General features: G+C 44.0%; 1 protein-coding gene and 1 pseudogene across 3 annotated transcripts in view; one reads left to right on the top strand and one right to left on the bottom strand.

Moving 5' to 3' along the window:
- Positions 1-17,135, top strand: part of LOC311137074 (VPS9 domain-containing protein 1-like) — a 48,865-nt pseudogene that overhangs the window by 11,733 nt on the left and 19,997 nt on the right. Inside the window, exons 14-17 of the transcript XR_014615456.1 lie at positions 13,124-13,321; positions 13,405-13,567; positions 13,907-14,021; positions 16,705-16,767. The product of XR_014615456.1 is annotated as a VPS9 domain-containing protein 1-like (transcript). The remainder of the gene's footprint in view (positions 1-13,123; positions 13,322-13,404; positions 13,568-13,906; positions 14,022-16,704; positions 16,768-17,135) is intronic.
- On the bottom strand, positions 602-10,848 carry LOC311137805 (zinc finger protein 276-like). 2 transcript variants are annotated; one of them, XM_084172398.1, is made up of 11 exons: positions 10,253-10,848; positions 9,800-10,115; positions 9,637-9,683; positions 9,163-9,510; positions 8,902-8,983; positions 8,722-8,805; positions 8,391-8,507; positions 8,170-8,245; positions 7,945-8,062; positions 7,259-7,358; positions 602-1,401 (listed from the first exon to the last, which is right to left on the bottom strand). In XM_084172398.1, the coding sequence occupies exons 2-11, from the start codon at positions 10,111-10,113 to the stop codon at positions 1,122-1,124; spliced, it is 1,566 nt and encodes a 521-aa protein (XP_084028524.1). In that variant the 5' UTR covers positions 10,114-10,115; positions 10,253-10,848; the 3' UTR covers positions 602-1,121. The 2 variants fall into 2 exon arrangements, with proteins under 2 accessions (XP_084028524.1, XP_084028523.1); XM_084172397.1 differs by having other exon boundaries at positions 673-1,401; positions 9,800-10,623.

Raw genomic sequence — 17,135 nt, 5'->3', positions numbered from 1 at the left:
CACCTCCAAGACGACCACTGCCTTGCTAAAGAAGCTGAGGGTAAAGGTGATGGACTGGCCAAGCATGTCTCCAGACCTAAACCCTATTGAGCATCTGTGGGGCATCCTCAAACGGAAGGTGGAGGAGTGCAAGGTCTCTAACATCCACCAGCTCCGTGATGTCGTCATGGAGGAGTGGAAGAGGACTCCAGTGGCAACCTGTGAAGCTCTGGTGAACTCCATGCCCAAGAGGGTTAAGGCAGTGCTGGAAAATGATGGTGGCCACACAAAATATTGACACTTTGGGCCCAATTTGGAGATTTTCACTTAGGGTTGTACTCACTTTTGTTGCCAGCGGTTTAGACATTAATGGCTGTGTGTTGTGTTATTTTGAGGGGACAGCAAATTTACACTTTTATACAAGCTGTACACTCACTACATTACATTGTAGCAAAGTGTCATATCTTCAGTGTTGTCACATGAAAAGATATACTCAAATATTTACAAAAATGTGAGGGGTGTACTCACTTTTGTGAGATACTGTATATAAAAGATTTATGGGGGAGTTTGAAAACTTGGTCTTTGTCCTCCCATTAAGTATATACTTGGCTAGCTACATGATAATGTTGCCTTAAGGTTATAATTATAGAGCAGTACAACACCAAAGTAAGTATCACACAGCTTACATGGCTTAGAGGATCCGCTAGCTGTACTCCTTTTAGAAGTACTGTCATTTATACACAGTGCACGTATAACTTATATTAACCTTATTCTCAACCTCAAGTCTATTAGACACATTAGCCATGACCATTCTATACCAGACTCCTTATAGAGCAGGGGTCGGCAACAGGCGGCAGGCGGGCCAAAAACGGCCCGCGAGCGATTTATTTTTAATAAATGAGTTTAATGTAGGAAATCTGTTCCCAAGTATCCCCACGAATATTCAATGTAATCAATCTACGAAATTATTGTTATTTTCAAATATAATCACTTTTTGGGCTTAGTTGTGGTTATTATAATTATGTTCTGGCCCACTGACCATCCGCTCAGACAAAAATCATCCCGTGGCTGTTGTACTTTGTGGTTTAGAGGACGTTGTGGTTGTTACAGCTCCTTGAGGGTCACAGGCCTAATCAAGTCGGTCAACTGGTGTACGGGTTCAGTTCCCCAGTCTCTGTGATGCTCTGTATGTTGGTGATAGCAGGGTTGATAGCAGGGTTGGAGGCGCTGTCGATGTTTCCTCCGGAAGCTGCTAGTGTGAGGGGATGCACCATGGACATGTGGACGTTGAGGTTGTGGGCCTTCTCAAAGCGCTTTCCACACAGTTTGCATGCAAATTCCAGATCAGCTTCTGCCTTGTGTTTGGTCATGTGGTACTTTAGTGACGCTCTCTGGCGACACTGGAAACCACACACTTCACACCTGAAAGTGGAGATAAAGAGGCTTAGTGAGGCCATAAGCAAACAAGAAAATGCTAATCTAGAAGCGGCGCTCATAGTGGCCGGGGACTTTAATGCAGGAAAACTTAAATCCGTTTCACCTAATTTCTACCAGCATGTCACATGTGCAACCAGAGGAAATAAACTCTAGACCACCTTTACTCCACACACAGAGACGCGTACAAAGCTCTCCCTTTCCCTTCATTTGGCAAATCTGACCATAATTCTATCCTCCTGATTACTAGCAAAAACGAAAGCAGGAAGTAGCAGTGACTCGCTCAATACGGAAGTGGTCAGATGACGCATATGCTAAGCTACAGGACTGTTTTGCTAGCACTGACTGGAATATGTTCCGGGATTCATCCAATGGCATTGAGGAGTATACCACATCAGTCACCGGCTTCATCAATAAGTGCATCGATGACGTCGTCCCCACAGAGATCGTACGCACATATCCCAACCAGAAGCCATGGATTACAGCCAACATCCGCACTGAGCTAAAGGCTAGAGCTGCCGCTTTCAAGGAGCTTTTAAGAAATCCCGCTATTCCCTCTGACGAACCATCAAACAGGCAAAGCGTTAATACAGGACTAAGATTGAATCCTACTACACCGGCTTTGACACTCGTCGGATGTGGCAAGGCTTGCAAACTATTACGGATTACAAAGGGAAGCCCAGCCGCACGAGCCTACCAGAGGAGCTAAATAACTTCTATGCGCGCTTCGAGGCAAGCAATACTGAAGCATGCATGAGAGCACCAGCTGTTCCGGACGACTGTGTGATCACGCTCTCCGTAGCTGATGTGAGTAAGACCTTTTAAACAGGTCAACATTCACAAGGCTGCAGGGCCAGACGGATTACCAGGACGTGTACTCCGAGCATGCGCTGACAAACTGGCAAGTGTCTTCACTGACATTTTCAACCTGTCCCTGACTGAGTCTCTAATACCTACATGTTTCAAGCAGACCACCATAGTCCCTGTGCCCAAGAACGCCAAGGTAACCTGCCTAAATTACTAATGACCCATACCACTCTCATCTGTAGCCATGAAGTGCTTTAAAAAGGCTGGTCATGGCTCACATCAACACCATCCCAGAAACCCTAGACCCACTCCAATTCGCATACCGCCCCAACAGCTACACAGATGTCACAATCTCTATTGCACTCCACTGCCCTATCCCACCTTGACAAAAGGAACGCCTACGTGAGAATGCTGTTCATTGACTACAGCTCAGTGTTCAACACCCTAGTGCCCTCAAAGCTCATCACTAAGCTAAGGACCCTGGGTCTAAACACCTCCCTCTGCAACTAGATCCTGGACTTCCTGACGGGCCTCCCCCAGGTGGTAAGGGTAGGCAACACACCTGCCATGCTGATCCTTAACACGGGAGCCCCTCAGGGGTGCGTGCTCAGTCCCGTACTGTACGCCCTGTTCACCCACGACTGCATGGCTAAGCACGACTCCAACAACATCATTAAGTTTGCTGACGACAAAACGGTGGTAGGCCTGATCACCGACAACGATGAGACAGCCTATAGGGAGGAGGTCAGAAACCTGGCAGTGTGGTGCCAGGACAACAACTTCTCCCTCAACATGAGCAAGACAAAGGAGCTGATCGTGGACTACAAGAAAAGGAGGGCAGAGCACACCCCCATTCACATCATCAACGAGGCTGTAGTGGAGCGGGTCGATAGCTTCAAATTCCTTGGTGTCCACATCACCAACAAACTATCATAGTCCAAACACACCAAGACAGTAGTGAAGAGGGCACGACAACACCTATTCCCCCTCAGGAGACTAAGAAGACTTTGCATGGGTCCTCAGATCCTAAACAAGTTCTACAGCTGCACCATTGAGAGCATCCTGACTGGTTACATAACTGCCTGGTATGGCAACTGCTCGGCATCCAACCGCAAGGCGCTACAGAGGGTAGTGCGTACGGCCCAGTACATCACTGGGGCCAAGCTTCCTGCCATCCAGGACCGCTATACCAGGCGGTGTCAGAGGAAGACCCTAAAAATTGTCAAAGACTCCAGCCACCAAAGTCATAGACTGTTCCCTCTGCTTCCGCACAGCAAGCAGTACCGGAGTGCCAAGTCTAGGTCCAAAAGGCTCCTTAGCAGCTTCTACCCCCAAGCCATATGAATGCTGAGCAGTTAATCAAATGGCTACCCGTACTACACTACCGTTCAAAAGTTTGGGGTCACTTAGAAATGTCCTTGTTTTCCATGAAAACATACATGAAATGAGTTTGAATAGCAAATATAGCAAAATGCATAGGAAATGTAGTCATTGACAAGGTTAGAAAAAATGATTTTTAATTGAAATAATAATTGTGTCCTTCAAACTTTGCTTTCGTCAAAGAATCCTCCATTTGCAGCAATTACAGCCTTGCAGACCTTTGTCATTCTAGTTGTCAATTTGATGAGGTAATCTGAAGAGATTTCACCCCTTGCTTCCTGAAGCACCTCCCACAAGTTGGATTGGCTTGATGTGCACTTCTTACAGTCAAGCTGCTCCCACAACAGCTCCATAGGGTTGAGATCCGGTGACTGTGCTGGCCACTCCATTGTAGACAGAATACCAGCTGACTGCTTCTTCCCTAAATAGTTATTGCATAGTTTGGAGCTGTGCTTTGGGTCATTGTCCTGTTGTAGGAGTAAATTGGCTCCAATCAAGTGCCGTCCACAGGGTATGGCATGGCGTTGCAAAATGGAGTGATAGCCTTCCTTCTTCAAGATCCCTTTTACCCTGTACAAATCTCCCACTTTACCACCACCAAAGCACCCCCGGACCATCACATTGCCTCCACCATGCTTGACAGATGGCATCAAGCACTCCTCCAGCATCTTTTCATTTGGTCTGCGTCTCACAAATGTTCTTCGTGATCCGAACACCTCAAACTTCGATTCGCCTGTCCATAACACTTTTTTTCCAATCTTCCTCTGTCCAGTGTCTGTGTTATTTTGCCCATCTTAATCTTTAATTTTTATTGGCCAGTCCGAGATATGGCTTTTTCTTTGCAACTCTGCCTAGAAGGTCAGTATCCCGGAGTCACCTCTTCACTGTTGACGTTGAGACTGGTGTTTTGCAGGTACTATTTAATGAAGCTGCCAGTTGAGGACCTGTGAGGCGTTTCTCAAACTAGACACTAATTTATTTGTGCACCGGGGCCTCCCACTCCTCTTTCTATTCTGGTTAGAGCCAGTAAGCGCTGTTCTGTGAACGGAGTAGTACACAGCGTTGTACGAGATCTTCAGTTTCTTGGCAATTTTTCGCATGGAATAGCCTTCATTTCTCCGAACAAGAATAGACTGATGAGTTTCAGAAGAAAGTTTTTTGTTTCTGGCCATTTTGATCCTGTAATCGAACCCACAATTGCTGATGCTCCAGATACTCAACTAGTCTCAAGAAGGCCAGTTTTATTGCTTCTTTAATCAGCACAACAGTTTTCAGCTGTGCTGACATAATTGCAAAAGGGTTTTCTAATGATCATTTAGCCTTTTAAAATTATAAACTTGGATGAGCAAACACAACATGCCATTGGAACACAGGACTGATGGTTGTTGATAATGGGCCTATGTAGATATTCCATTACAAATCAGCCGTTTCCAGCTACAATAGCCATTTACAACATTAACAATGTCTACACTGTATTTCTGATCAATTTGATGTTCTTTTAATGGACAAAAAATGTGCTTTTCTTTCGAAAACAAGGTCATTTCTAAATGACCCCAAACTTTTGAACGGTAGTGTATGTGAATTGACCCCCTTTTTTTACGCTGCTGCTACTCGCTGTTTATTATCTGTGCAGTCACTTTACCCCTACCTACATGTACATATGACCTCAATTACCTCGACTAATCCGTACCCCCGCACATTAATTCGGTACCTCCTGTATATAGCCTCGTTATTGTTATTTTATTGTGTAACTTTTTTTTTTACTTTAGTTTATTTAGCAAATACTTTCTTACTCTGCATTGTTTGTTAAGGGCTTGAAAGTAAGCATTCCACGGTAAGGTTGAATTCGGCGCATGTGACAAAAAAATTTCTTTGAGGGTGTCACAAATCAAAAGAACCATGGCGCTCTCCCAAAAGCTTGGCTGGTGCGTAAAACCTCCAAATTCAGACAAACAAAGAGGTGGATCGCACTGAAATATGTCACATAAAGCTTACTTCATTATTCAATGTTTTAAATTTTTTACTGCATCAGGGATTTCGGCACAGACGTTTCGGCTTTACAGCCACATACAGTGCCTTCGGAAAGTATTCAGACCGCTTGACCTTTACCACATTTTGTTACGTTACAGCCTTATTCTAAAATGGATTAAATTGTTTTCTCTCATCAATCTACACACAATACCCCATAATGACAAAGCAAAAACTGGTTTTTAGAAATGTGTGCACATATATTAAAAACGGATCACATTTACATGAGTATTCAGACCCTTTACTCAATAATTTGTTATAGCACCTTTGACAGCGATTACAGCCTCGAGTCTTCTTGGTCCTCTCAAGCTCTGTCAGGTTGGATGTAGAGCGTCGCTGCACAGCTATTTTCAGGTCTCTCCAGAGATGTTCGATCGGGTTCAAGTCTGGGCTCGGCTGGGCGACTCAAGGACATTCAGAGACTTGTCCCGAAACCACTCCTGCGTTGTCTTGGCTGTGTGCTTAGGGTTGTTGTTTTGAGGTCCTGAGCGCTCTGGAGCAGGTTTTCATCAAGGATTGATCTTTCCCTCGATCCTGACTAGTCTCCCAGTCTCTGCCACTGAAAAACATCCCCACAGCATGATGCTGCCACCACCATGCTTCACCGTAGGGATGGCGCCAGGATTCCTCCAGACGTGATGCTTGGCATTCAGGTCAAAGAGTTCAATCTTGGTTTCATCAGACCAGAGAATCGTGTTTCTCATTGTCTGAGAGTCCTTTTGGTGCCTTTTGGCAAACTCCAAGCGGGCTGTCATGTGCCTTTTACTGAGGAGTGGCTTCTGTCTGGTCACTCTACCATAAAGGCCTGATTGGTGGAGTGCTGCAGAGATGGTTGTCCTTCTGGAAGGTTCTCCCATCCCCGAAGAGGAACACTAGAGCTCTGTCAGAGTGACCATCGGGTTCTTGGTCACCTCCCTGACCAAGGCCCTTCTCCCCCGATTTCTCAGTTTGGCTGGGCAGCCAGCTCTCGGAAGAGTCTTGTTGGTTCCAAACTTCTTCCATTTAAGAATGATGGAGGCCACTGTTTTCTTGGGGACTTTCAATGCTGCAGAAATGTGGTACCCTTTCCCAGATCTGTGCCTCAACAGAATCCTGTCTCGAGCTCTACGGACAAGTCCTTCGACCTCATGGCTTGGTTTTTGCTTTGACATGCACTGTCAAATGTGCGACCTTATATAGACAAATGTGTGCCTTTCCAAATAATGTCCAATCAATGTAATTTACCACAGGTGGACTCCAATCAAGTTGTAGAAACATTTTAAGGATGATCAATGGAAACAGGATGCACCTGAGCTCAATTTCGAGTCTCATAGCAAAGGGTCTGAATACCTATGTAAATAAGGTATCTGTTTTTTATTTTTAATACATTTGCAAACATTTCTAAAAACCAGTTTTAGCTTTGTCATTATGGGGTATTGTGTGTAGATTGAGGACATTTTTTCTATTTAATCAATTTTAAGGCTGCAACATAACAAAATGTGAAAAAAAGGGAAGGGGTCTAAATACTTTCTGAATGCACTGTAATCAAAGGCTACAGTCTGACAGACTCATCAGTGCTTGAGCCCCTCGCAACACATAAACCAGCATTACCTTGCCTCTTGATATGAGCTTTATGTCCCTCTGTACTTACTGTAGTGGCTTGACCCCTGAGTGGCGCATCTGGTGCACAGACAGGTGCTTCCTCTGCTTGAAGGTCTGACCACACTGGTCACAGATGTAGTTCCTCACCTCTGGAAAAGGTCAAACTTAAAGGTCCAATGCAGCTGTTTTTATCTCAATATCAAATTATTTCTGGGTAACAATTAAGTACCTTACTGTGATTGTTTCAAATAACATTGTCAAAAAGAAACAAATATAGCTTCTTAGCAAAGAGCCATTTTTCAAGCAATAATTTTGCCAGGACTGTCTGGGAGTGGTCTGAGTGGGGAGGGGAAAACGATCTGTTATTAGCAGAGAGGTTTGAAACTCTTATTGGTCTATGAACTAATTCACTGGCTGGTGATGTCACCAGGCAGGCCAAAACACCATCCCACCAAAACAGGCTGAAATTTCAGGCGGTCTTTTCAAAGAGCTCTTACACTAAAAGGGCATTATCATCATTTTCACAGTATTATTCCAACCTCAGTGTAGAAATATATATAAAACAGGAAAATCACATTTTTGACTGCACTGGGCCTTTAATACAAGCACACAAACATCTCTCAGGCTGCGCCCAAATGGCACCCTAATCCCTATATAGTGCACTACGTTTGACCAGGGCACAAAGGGATGCTGCCCTAGTCTTCAGTATTAGCCCCGTCTCCAGTCCAAACCTACCTGTGTGGATGAGTTTGACGTGTCGCTGCAGGTAGCGGTCAATCATGAAGACCTTGTTGCAGCCAGGGTGAGGGCAGGGTCGCTCACGGACCTCTTCATGGTGCTCCTTAATGTGTTTCTGTACCCCACAGATAAAAACAGCCCTCAGAATACTCTTATGTATTAATTGAAATGTTCAAGGCCATAAGAGGATAAGCAGTGCCGTAAGGATGACTTGTATCTGACCTTCATGCCGTCTGCGCCTCGGTACACAGCTGAGCAGCCCTGGTATGGACATTTGTAGATATTGGGCAGCTCCTCTCTGAAAACAAAAAACAAACATGGATACTTCACAAATGTCACATGTATTACTCTCCACTACCAGCTACACTCCAATTCATGATTTTAACAAATCTGTTAAACTACAAAGATCTGGTGCTTTGCCCCCCAGACAGCTTGTAACGTACCTTTCTGACTTGATTGGCTTCTTCCAGCCAGGCTTGGGTCCTGGCTTCTTTCTAACTTTAGGCTCCTTGGGAGTTTTTGCTTCTTTTCTTCTGGTTCTCTTCTTCGGGGAGGCAACTCTGCAAGGCATGGGAAAGGGGAGAAAACACTCAAGATATCAAAGCCATGAATTTGATGCCCTTTTTTACAGCTACCAATGTTGCTCTGATAAGTGCTCTTATTGTCCACTGATGTGCTACTATGTTATTACTGTGTGTATCAATACAAATTATTCTATGTACATTATTTTGCTTTGATATGCAAAATAGCTAGAACCCACATCAATCCACTCACTTCTTCTCTGGGTATGGTTCAAATAATTCATCAGAGGATCCATTTTTCCTTTTCTCTTCCAACTCATCCTCACTGGACATGTTCCTAAGGTTTCACATGAACACACACAGCCTATTGTTTAACCAATCTTAACTTCCCAGAACTGTATAACTTGAACCATGTGCGTCACTGTTGACTCACCTGTCAGATAGGTCAATGTCACCTGTCCTGTCCATGAGTGGGGCTGGTGCAGGGGAGGGTGTCTCCTTACCAAAGACAAATTCTAGGGACAAGAGGGTCAAACAAATGAATTTGGACTGGCACCAGACCATAAGATGGTAACCACCTACAAAGAGTCACACATTTCAATGCAGTCAAGACTATACTTAATTGAATACTCAAATTAAATACTGAGTGTTCCCGTTTCTCAGGGTAACTTTGAGGCACCAAAAGCTGTCTCACCATCTGCACTGGTGTTAGTAGCATCAGTGTTGATGGAGCTCTGAGTCTGTGGGGTAGCATCTGGACTGAGCTGGGCCATGGTTGTGTTGACAGGGGTTCGGTTCCCTCTGGGCTGCTCCTCACCTTCCAGTTGGGGATCACTCCCATTGTGTCCAGGATTTGCTCTGGTCTGTGTGTCCATCATGTAACTATGTCCATCCACACACCCCCAGACGGCCCTTACTGAGCCCCAGCATTGCCCCTCCAGCACTTCTTTCAGGTCAGGGCAGGAGCGGCAGTCCTCTGCATGGTGGTGGGCCCAGGACACCAGGCTGTGGAGACACTTGGGATCGGAGGGGATGGAGGATGCTGGGAGAGGGAGGGGTGGTTGTCAGGTTGGAGGAAAGAGAAATGGGACATTTAGTAACAGTGGTTGTAATCTCTGTGGATCAAAATCTGGTAATCATCTTGTCCTGATGGAATGTATCCACTTACACAACAAGCTGGGACCCACTGTTGATTGAGAGCACTCTGAACTTTTCCTGAAACCAAAATCAACATCATGTTTTGGTTTCACTGCTCATTGCTGACCCTCCTACAGGTTTACAATCGCCGTTCTCTACCCAGTGACATTACAGTTGCTCGCATTTTTCCTCACCTGTCTCTGGTGTGCACATTCACAGATGGCAAGAGGTTTACCCTCTGCAGAAATGTGAGCAGGATAGTGTGGCACTTGTAGAATTTTGTGTGGCAGTTCTTGCAGACAAACTGTGAGAGACGTGGGTCACGGTTCAGTGGCACTCCCACTAGGCGCTGAAAGTCTGTGTAGAAAAGCAGGGGCGACTGGGCTGGCTCTGCCTGGTCAGGGACCTCCTCCAGCTCCCCTGGCCACTTGTCGAAGGCATGCCGCAGCCTCCGAGGTGAGAACTTTCCATGACAGAGTCGACAGAATGCAGTGCTTAGTCTGCCCATACCTGTAGGAACAGTAAAGGAAGGAGGTTGCATTTGAGAAAGTGTAAGAGCTGATCCTTTACCTTGTAGAAATATAAATACATGACAACCTGTCATTGACCTCAATCTAGACTGATCTGTCAAGACTTTTGCAGGGTACTTTCCTGATTTCTTTGATATATTCTCTGGATGCTCCTCCCCTTCTATCTCCACAACTGACACTGTTGTGCTCAATTGTAATCTTGCAGATCTGTCACTTTGACCAACATCCTCGAAACCCCCATCACATGCAACTGATGGTGGAGGTGTTTTCACAGCATTCTTGGGTCTTTCTCGCCGCCCAGCAGGTTTGTTGACCCCAGCCACTGACTGAGTATGGCTTCTCTGTCCTGCTGCCACATCGGGTAGCCGCGCTCGTCTCCCTCTCTTCTTCATTACACAGAGTCCTAAAGAGGATCCTAAAGAAAAGTCCTGTAAATATAATGTGGCAGTAGCTTTCAAAGTAACTTGAGCCTTACATGGGGAGCGCTGTTATTTGTATAGCTGTTTAAAACCCAACGTTGGTTTGAAACCTACAGCTGCGACTTCCAATAAGGAGAACACGATTCGCCTCAAATTCTAGCAGTCATTTGTAATTTGAATACTTAGTTGGTTGGTGGTTTAGTAAAATATACATTGTAGATTTTAACAGTAACACAATATCGTAAAGCACGAACTGGAAACGGTTTCTATTGAAACACGAAACCCGGAAGGAGTAAAAAATAATAACACAGATAGAACAATGACACAGATATTTCACCAGATGTATAAAGGTGAAGCATCCGGTTGGCGTTTCTATTCACTACCAAATATGGTAACGAGAGGAAGGCCAGTGGCCGGCAGTGGGAGAAGATGAACGAAATGTCTTTTGGCCGACATTCTGCACATTTTCTCATCGATTAAACATTTGATCTCAATACAGTTTTCTGTTCCCAAAACGAGAATCGGTTACGAACAGAGTGGACTATGTTTTGTAGACTTTACCCTTTGCCAAAGTATTCAAACAATTGCTCTGTTTAGGAGTGCAAAGGGCGAATTGAGATCTTGCACACGCGCACTTCACAGAGTTGGCGTTCCCTAACAATAATAGTATACGTTCTAGAACACAGCAATAGGATCTTGCTAGCTCATGCTTGGCTTTGCCCCCCTCCTTGCTCGTCTTCCCACTATGACTCATTTGTTCACATTGGAATCGACAGGCTGTGATCTATATTTTGTTAGTTATAAGAAATATTTGATAATAACGTCAAAAGAACCACCAGAATGTAGCGCCATCTTGCGGCTGTAGAAATCCATGCTTCCGTTCATGCAGAGTTTACATCCGGAACGATTGGTCACAACAACAACAACAACAACCATGGCCGCAGCTGGGGCTGACGGTGGCATGAAGCCCCTTCAAAATGCCATGAAAATAGCTAAAGTGGCTATACAATTGGACGCAGGGAACCGACATAAGGTATTCTAATTTTTAAAAAATGAATTTTAGTAGACGCTCTTATCCAGAGCGACTTACAGTTAGTGCATACATTTTGTCATACTGGCCCCCCGTGGGAAACGAACCCACAACATTTACATTTCAGTCATTTAGCAGACGCTCTAATCCAGAGCGATTTACAGTTAGTGAGTGCATACATTTTCATACTGGCCCCACGTGGGAAACGAACCCACAACCCTGGCGTTGCAAGCGCCATGCTCTACCAACTGAGCTACACGGGGCTTATACATACTAATGTCAAGCTTTCAATACCCTTACGAAAAAAGAATGAGTCAGAGTGCAGTATAACTGCAGGATGCTGCAAATACTGCGTTCCCCCCAAAAAATGTGCTGCAATAATTTTGCATTGTGACTGCAGTATAACTACAGTTCGACTGCAGTTATGCGTCCAAAATACCACAGTCGACTGCACTTACTGCAGTTTTAAAACTGCAATCTTTTTTTGTAAGGGTTGATTTAGAATTACGTTGAACGAGTTTTATAGCCACGAGATATGCTTCGTTGATGACGTAAACAATGCAATAGCACTTGTTACAGTAGCTAGTTGGCGTGTTGGTATAATGTTCTATCTATGTTGTAATGCTATTATGTTTCTACAGTAGCCTACTGTTGGAAGTTTAGAGCTTTCTTTTTTTCTCTAGGAAGCTTACTGTGCATACTTGAGGAGTATCAACTTCATCTCCCACTCACTTTTGGAGGATGCTGTATCGAGGAGTAAGATGAGACCTGGACTATATTACATTATGCAAAACTAAATTATACATCTTCTTTTATTCAAGAGGTGCTCTGTAAATAAGAGCTGTTATGGTGCTTTCAAGATGGGGCTGCAACTACATCTTTATGCCTGGCAGTCACTGAACATAAAGAAATCTAAGGTCAATCAAGATACTATGACGTTTGTCATCTCTTTCTCCACTCCACTCAACCCTCCCTGCCAGGGCAGGTCTATAAGTCATTTTAGAACAGTATTTCCCAACCCTGGTCCTTGAGTACCCCCAACAGTAAGCAGTTTCATTGAAGCCCTTGACCAACACACCTCATTCAACTCATTGAGGGCTTGATGATTAGTTGAATCAGGTGTGCTTGTCCAGGGTTACAATAAAAATGTGTACTGTTGGGGGTACCTGAGGATCAGGTTTGGGAAACACTGTTTTAGAAGGTAGAAAATAAACAATGGAACATCCATGTTTGCAGAGTTTGGGCATTAAATAAGTCCTGGAGTAAGTAGTTGAGTGGGTTTGTTTGTAGACAACAAGTAGACAAGCACAGGATTACATCACATGTTGATTCATTTGAATACCTTTACTCCCTCCTAAACTAATGAAGGACACATCAGGATGACTGTATCAACCTTGATGAAGTTGTACTCCCATGTAGATACTGAGATTTAATCAGTTCTTAGCGTGGATTGTTTTAATTTAGTTGCAGTGGATAGTGGTTACCAGTTATCAAATTTTGCTTTTCTCTTCTGCATTTTGCTTTTCTTTCCTCACCCAGAGGGAGAGATGGTAGCAGTAGAGGTGGAAAAGATGTTGAGGCTGGCTGAGCAGTGTTTGGAGAGAGCCAAGTCCTCCTTCATAGGAAGGAGAGATGACCCCCCAACCCCTACCTCCTACACTACACCTACCAACTCAGCAGCACTCAGCCTGACCACAACCTTAGCCCCGTCTGTTGCAGTAAGCCCTGGAAAGATTGGTAAATATATTTAGCCCCAAATTTTGCTACGTTTTTCAAATGACTTTTCCCCGAAACGTGTCAACCTCCTGTCCCTCCTCCAGTTTCGCCACAACCACAAGATCTCGTTATTGACTCGGGGCCTAAACATAACCCCAGGCCTGGACAGCGCAGAGTTCTCTCTGAGGGTGGAGGGGAGGTCACCCCCTTCCTGCCCCCAGAAGTCTTCCAGAGGTTGCAGACAGTGGAGTCACAGGATACCAGGAAGTGAGTTGTTGTCAGAGAAACTGAGGACTAAACAATCGGGGGACAAAAAGGAGAGTTCTAGTAATAGCCACTCAGTGAAATAGAAGGACTCTCCCTGGTTACAGTATTCATGAGACGCCTACATCAGAAGTCACTCTTATCAGTGAATGGTTGTCATTGTAGAACTTTGTTAAATTGTCGAAGAGGCCGTTGATTAAACAGAGTTGATTAATACAGAGTATTCAAATAGTACAGAACTGAAATTCACATTGTAAGCCATCCCAGTCGTAGACTTGATACAGTTTATACCTTTGGTAACATGTGACTAAACATTTTTGTATGTTTTTGTGTGTATTAAAGGGAGCTTACACCCATAGAGGAGGCCTCACGGTTGAACCAGAAGTTGAAAGAAAATTATGAAGCTCGTCTGGCCCGACTCCCCCCTGCTCAGGCCCGTACACAGAAGACTTCTCTGGTCAGTCTTTGTGTTTGTGTGTTATTCACTTATACCAAACAGACACCACATTTAGTTGAACCAAACTTTACATTGCAACCATGATTTTAGAATATCCCCAAAATTGGATAAATTTAGGGATCTTGTAAATTAACTGGCTGCTATTTTAATTCTCAGTTTAATGTGTGTCAGATTACAGTAGAACACCAAAGCAAAGCAGAAAGGTTGTGAGATTCACACAGCTGTTATATCCTCTACATATGAATTTGAGTCACACACACATGAGTACCATCCCGAGTGGCGCAGCAGTCTAAGGCACTGCATCTCAATTCCAGGCTGTATCACAACCGGTCGTGATTGGGAGTCCCAATTGGCCCAGCGTCGTCCGGATTTACATTTTAGTCATTTAGCAGACGCTCTTATCCAGAGCGACTTACAGGAGCAATTAGGGTTAAGTGCCTTGCTCAAGGGCACATCGACAGATTTTTCACCTAGTCGGCTCTGGGATTAGAACCAGCGACCTTTCGGTTACTGGCACAACGCTCTTAACCACTAAGCTTCCTGCCGCCCCAGAATTTGTTCTTAACTGACTTGCCTAGTTAAATAAAGGTTAAATAAAATCTGATGTTGGTATGAGGCAGAGTTGGACCCAACAAGAGCTCAGCATCATGTTTCTTCTACATAAATTATGTCCCTCAGTTCTGGGACCCTGCTATGGTGTGTATATAAAGCAGTAGACTTGTAGAAAACAGCTTCGAATGAAGTAGACTGATAACATGGAAAGGAGATATTTAATTATTCATGCTTGATGCAAGTGTACTCATTGACTCCTCTATTTCATCTTTATTGTTAAATAGAATACTATGGGCTTTCCATTGAAGCACAATCACATGCATGCACGAGACTAGTGGCATGTGAATCCATACAAGGTTCACGCCCCTTCAAGGTGATTAGGGAATCGATTTGTTTAGACCTTATTTGGCGCGCCACACGCTCTTGCTGGATTCGAGTTTTAGTTGAGAAGTCAACAGGATTAGACTCACTCCAAGGTTAGAGATTGAATTGAAATACGGTCAGAATACGAACTACAGCGGGCATTTTTTTTTTCTTCCTCGTGTTCATTCATCATATTCATGAAACATAAACACATGTTCTTCTCTAAAATGGTGAGTATTTCGGAGCCACTTTAAGGGACACTGACCGCATTATCGTGTCCTTCAAGGAATAATATTTTTACTTTTCCACGCGTTTTAGTAGGTTAGAACAAAAACATTTTGAAATCCCACAATTTAGATGCCAAGAATGTTCCGGCGACATAACGGCCAAATGGATCTGCGTTCTCAGTGGGAAAAACTAAAGGAATTTGTGAAGGTACTTTTTATGTCCATGTAGTTTCATTGTTCCAATTACGTTTTACTCACACACTACTATACGAGATGTATGTCGCGTTCAAAACAACTGGGAACTCGGAAATCTCAGACTTAAGTACAACTGTGAAGTTCGGAAAAAAGTACCTCCGACTGAGAAAAATAGTTTTGAACGGTCGTCCAACTCAGAATTCGAAGTCGGAAACTCGGGCATATTTCTAGAGCTCCGACCTGGAGATCACTGACGTCATGATTTGACTTTGTTCTTTTCCAAGTTCTCAGTGGTCTTGAAAGCACCAGTAGCACATGTACTCACACGGTGACTAGTAGTAGGATCGTTCCCAATGAGATAGATATATACTATATATACAAAAGTATGTGGACACCCCTTCAAATTAGTGGATTCGGCTAATTCAGCCACACCCGTTGCTGACAGGTGTATAAAATCGAGCACACAACCATGAAGAGCTCAGTGACTTTCAACGTGGCACTGTCATAGGATGGACCTTGGGTGGCTTTTGACAATTTATTTGGATTCCTCATGTCCAACTTATTGTTAGAAAAAAGTTTGGTCCAAATCAGATGTTGGGAACTATATTAAGTATTATACACTGAGTGCAAAAAACATTAAGAACACCTGCTCTTTCCATGACTTAGACTAACCAGGCGAATCCAGGTGAAAGCCATGATCCCTTATTGATGTCACTTGTTAAATCCGATTCAATCAGTGTAGCTGAAGGGGAGGAGACGGGCTAAAGAAGGATTTTTAAGCCTTGAGACAATTGAGACATGGATTGTGTATGTGTGCCAATCAGAGGGTGAATGTGCAAGTTAAAATATTTAAGTGCCTTTGAACAGGTATGGTAGTAGGTGCCAGGCGCACCGGTTTGTGTGTGTCAAGAACTGCAATACTGCTGGGTTGTTCACGCTCAACAGTTTCCTGTGTGTATCAAGAATAGTCGACCACCCAAAGGACATCCAGCCAACTTGACACAACGCGGGGGGTCAATCCTTTCTTGTGCTTTTTGAGGTGGAACGACCCAGTAGTAGTGACCTCTCCAGAAGCTTACTCGAATGCAATCAATGACAACCCTTTAACCTTTGAAGTTTCGTTGTTCAGACCCTGATAAGCCATATAATGCAATCGGCCAACAGCCAGCCTACCTCAGGCAATTACTGGTTGTAGTGTTGAGGTGATAATAACATTTTATGTTTACATTTCAACAAGAATTCTGCCTCCTGGAAAATATTACTTGTCTTATCTCACACATAATGTAATTAGGAAATATCTGACAGTCTAGAAATGTAAAATATTTATCAATTTTCTTTCAACACAGACTCTCTCTCTTCAGAGGCAGATGATGGAGAACCTGATCATTGCCAAGGCCAGGCAAGATGCTGTATCCTTCTGTTAATGTGGACTTTCGGGGTCAGTTTGATATTATATAAGTCTAGGGGTCAGTTGGGTAAGAATGTCCACTTGAGTAAGTTAGACCAGGATCCAAGTTATGGCTGAAGGGAGCCTTACCTGTGAGCCTTGGGACACACGTTCCAGGCACCCCATGTTATGTCTCCTGTAACCGAGTCATAAGAGGACCCTAAATAGTTAAATAATCTATTATCGTGACTGATTTATTAGTGTAGTTTGGAAGTAGCCACCTTCTGAGATAATTAATGCTATTGGTTGTCCATGGTGGTAGGCATGTAGCTTTGGGATGAGCTGCTATTTTATGTTTCGATCCAGTGGACATTTGGGAAGGGTTCCTTA

This window comes from Coregonus lavaretus (genome assembly GCF_964263955.1).
Source record: "Coregonus lavaretus genome assembly, chromosome: 11".
Taxonomy (NCBI): Eukaryota; Metazoa; Chordata; class Actinopteri; order Salmoniformes; family Salmonidae; genus Coregonus; species Coregonus lavaretus.
This window is presented reverse-complemented; position numbering and strand designations above follow the sequence as displayed.